The 3,955-nt window shown below is 36.2% G+C and overlaps 1 protein-coding gene across 1 annotated transcript; it reads left to right on the top strand.

Annotated features, from left to right (window-relative positions):
* Positions 1–2,044: 2,044 nt before the first annotated feature.
* On the top strand, positions 2,045–2,515 carry LOC114580501. Its single transcript, XM_028698266.1, has one exon. The coding sequence runs from the start codon at positions 2,045–2,047 to the stop codon at positions 2,513–2,515; it is 471 nt and encodes a 156-aa protein (XP_028554099.1).
* Positions 2,516–3,955: the final 1,440 nt, after the last annotated feature.

Below are 3,955 nucleotides of genomic sequence, written 5' to 3'. Positions count from 1 at the left end.
ACTGCAGCAACCAAACAAATACTGTTGAAGGTTCTAAATCTTTGGCTGATAAACCTGTTCTGAATGCTTGGAAGAAGAAAGATAATATCAAAGTCTCAGAACTGAATTTCGGTGAGAACTTTGTGAATGAAGACGGAGCAGTTAAACTTCATGTGGGAAATGAATAAGATAATTCAAATAGACTTAAGAAGTCTCTGGTGATCAAGATCTTTGGCAATAATATCCCTTTCAATGTCATAAGTGTTGAGTTAAGGAAGCAATGGTCCAGGATTGGTAAATTCCATTTAACTCAATTGGGACAAGGATGGGTGCTTTGTGCCTCTGAGGAACAAGACTCTTTGGAGGAAATAATTGCTTCAGATCCCTGGTATGTCAATGGTAACATAGTGGGCATGGATAGGTGGATAGCAGCTTTCTCACCTTCTTCATTCAAAGGTCTCACAACCCCAATTTAGATCCGGATGCCAAATCTTTCACTTCAATGTTGGGATGAAGTAAATGTTTGTAGAATTTCTTCCATGGTGGGGACTCCATACTTGATTGATGGAAACATGTTCCAGTGGAGTAGAAGAGAGTTCGCAAGGGTTTGTGTGAGAGTCAAACTTGATGAGAAATTACCATTGGGTGTTTGGGTGGAAGGAGAATTAGGGAAATTCTATCAGAACATTGAGTATGAAAGGTTGCCTACATTTTGCTTTAACTATGGCGAGCTTGGTCACTTAAGGGAGGAATTCTTGAAGAAATCAATTTCAAACAAGGTTAAGCAGGGAATTGAAGTTCAAATTTGGGAAGACAAACTGGGAGCTGCAGATACAACAACAAATCTTCAAACTCTAGTTTCTAATGATGATGACAAAGAAGAAGGTTATGGTCCATGGATTCATGTGGACTATAAAAAAAGAAAATTTCTTAGATCCATTCCAAAGAGAGGGGAAATAATAAGTTCCAAATAAAATCTAGAGGAAAGAACCAATGGTGCTGTTAAACCAAGCAGTGCTAATGCTATAAGAAAAATTGCTGGAAAAAATATGTTAAAACAAGTCTTAACTGATTCAATTGGATTGAATCAGGCTGTAGAAGATGGGAAGATAGAAGCTCATTCAAAAGAAAATTTCTGCTGTGCTGAAGTGGAGATCAGAAGAAAGACATAAGAGGGATTTGCAAAAAATGGTTTCACTGAAAGAATTCCGGAAATCAAAAACAAATTCGAAGCATTGGGAAATATAGCAGAGGAAGGTGAAATAGTTGAAGAGTATTTACATCCAGATATACATGAAGGTATTTAGGAAGATACATTAATAAATGATGTAGAATCTAAAGCAAAAGAAGATATCTCTTCTACAGTCAAAAATAAAGGTGTGAAACAATTAAAAAATTTGAGACCAATCAACTTGAAGACCAGGAGCAGAGAAACTGATGGAGATGCTAAGGAGAAAGGGGGGGGGGATTCTTCCCCACTGATCCATAAATGAATTCCATTTTAATTTGGAATTGTAGAGCAGACATGAAAAAGAAGGCTTCTCTCTACCTCGAGGAGATGGTGAAAGATCACAATGTTCTTTATGTTGAGTTGTTGGAGACAAAATTGGTATTTATCGAGCACAAAGATGTGGAGTCATTGATTGGCACTAGTTGGAATTATAGTTATGTTCTGTCAGCTGGTTTATCAAGAGGCATACTTGTACTTTGGAGGAGCAACCTTGCTAATTTCAACATGAAAGAGTCTTCTGTTCAATTTATTATTAGCGATTTGGACATCCTTAACAAGGGGATAGCTACAATTTATGGTAACAAAGATGTTTATAATAGAAGACTTCTTTGAAATGGATTGGAACCTCATATCACCAATGGTTGGCCTATGGTGATCGGTGGAGACTTTAATTGTCTTTTGGCTAAAGAAGACAAGAAAAATGGTAGGAGATTTTCATTTTCTTTGGGGCCTAAAGAAATGAAATATTTTATGACTTCTAATGACCTTCATAAACTAAGCTTCATTGGTCCTAGGCTAACCTGGAGAAATAATAAGAAAGGGTCTGATCGGATAATGGAAAGACTGGATCGTATGATGGTAAATTCTATTTATGTGAACTGCAATCAGCAAATGGTTGTAAAGCATCTTCCCATAATTGCATCTGATCACTGTCCCATCCTCCTTAATACTTTAGAATTTTCTTCTAAAGTTAAAAAAGCTATCAGATTTGAGGATGTGTGGGCTTCTTACCCGGCTTCTTCCGTAGTGGTGGAAAAAGCATGGAGGAAAAAAGATTATGGATCACCAGCTAAAATTCTTAATTTCAAGCTAAAAAGTTCTCTTAAATCCTTATGCTATTGGAGTAAGGCCAAGCACAAAGATTTGAATCAGTTGAAGGACTTGCGCAAAGAAGAAATCCTTATTCTACAAACTAAGGAAGCTAAAGTTGGAATGCTTTCACTGGATGTTTATTATCTGCTGAAATTCAAAATTAATGAGCTCAACTCTACTTTGGCTCAGTTAAGCACGTGGTGGAGACAATGATCCAAAGTAAAATGGATAGGAGAAGGATATCAAAATTCAAAATTTTTCACTCAGTTGCTAGTGTTAGAAAGAACACCAATCTCATCTCTTGCATTAAGGATGATAACAGGATTATGGTGGAAAAGCATAATCAAATTGAAGAAGTTTTGTTACAATTCTTCAAAGACAAATGGTGTGAGAGAAAATGCTAGCTTGAGGGATGGCCAGATAACCACATCTAGAAGAGGAGGACAAATCTCTTTTAAACAACAATTTCAATATAGAAGTAGAAAAAGCCATAAAAGAAACCATGGGGTTCACTTCTCCAGGTGAAGACGGAATTTCTTATTCCTTTCTTAAAAGCTATTGGACTATCATTAGAATAGACTTCTGGGAAGCTATGAAAATTTTCTTTGAAACGGTTGAGATGAATGTGGATTGGAAGAGAACTATGATTGTCCTAATCCCTAAGATCAACAATCCAAAATATTCTTATAATTACAGGCCTATTAGCCTTTGTAACACGGTGTACAAAATTGCTTCCAAGGTTCTTCTCAACAGATTAAATGGTATCATTCCTAAATTAATATCCCTAGAACAAGCAACTTTTCTTAAAGGTAGATCTCTTCAAGATCATGTATTGATTCCTCAAGAACTTTTCCACAAATTTAGATTTTCTAAAGCTTCCATAGGGCTAGTGTCTATTAAATTAGACATGGAACAGGCGTATGACTCAATGGGGTGGCTAACTCTTCACAAAGTTCTAGCTTATTTTGGATTTCCTGATTTCTTCTCTAATCTTATATTGGAATGTGTTCAAAACCCTACTTTCTCTATTTTGATTAATGGAATTCCTTCCAATTGGATCAATGCAAGGTGTGGATTCAGACAAGGGTGCCCCTTGTCTCCTTACCTTTTTATATTATGTTCTCCGCTCCTTTCTAATGCCATTATGGAGAAGGAAGAAATTGGTGTTCGGGTTAGTAATAACAGCCCAAGGATTTCACATCTACTATATGCAGATGATATCATCTTATTTGCTGAAGCAAAGTTCAAAAATGTGAGAACTATAAAAGGCATTATCAACAGGTATTGTGATTGGACCGACCAAAAGGTAAACATAAGCAAATCTGGAATTCTTTTTGGGAAAGCAGTCTCTAGCTTGAAGAAAAGGAAAATCAAATGCATAATGGGATTTAAAGAAGTTAAAGAGTTCAACTATCTAGGAACTAAATTGGCTTTAAGAAGACTTTCTAGAGTGGATTTCCAATTCATGATAGACAAAGTTCTGAAGAAGCTCAATAGTTTGGGGATTAAGTTCATCTAATTAGCAGGTACAATCACACTGGTAAAGTCTATTATTCTCTCTATTCCATCATTCCATTCAACGGTGTCTTTAGTTTCTAGAACAGTTCTAGGAGAAATTGAGAAGCTTTGCCGGAATTTTATCTGGGACAAATC

This window comes from Dendrobium catenatum, unplaced genomic scaffold, assembly GCF_001605985.2.
Source record: "Dendrobium catenatum unplaced genomic scaffold, ASM160598v2 fragScaff_scaffold_1061, whole genome shotgun sequence".
In the NCBI taxonomy this organism is placed as follows: Eukaryota; Viridiplantae; Streptophyta; class Magnoliopsida; order Asparagales; family Orchidaceae; genus Dendrobium; species Dendrobium catenatum.
This window is presented reverse-complemented; position numbering and strand designations above follow the sequence as displayed.

Coding starts and splice junctions, on each gene's coding strand:
- LOC114580501 (XM_028698266.1), top strand. CDS start 2,045: ATGGAAAGACTGGATCGTATGATGGTAAATTCTATTTATGTGAACTGC.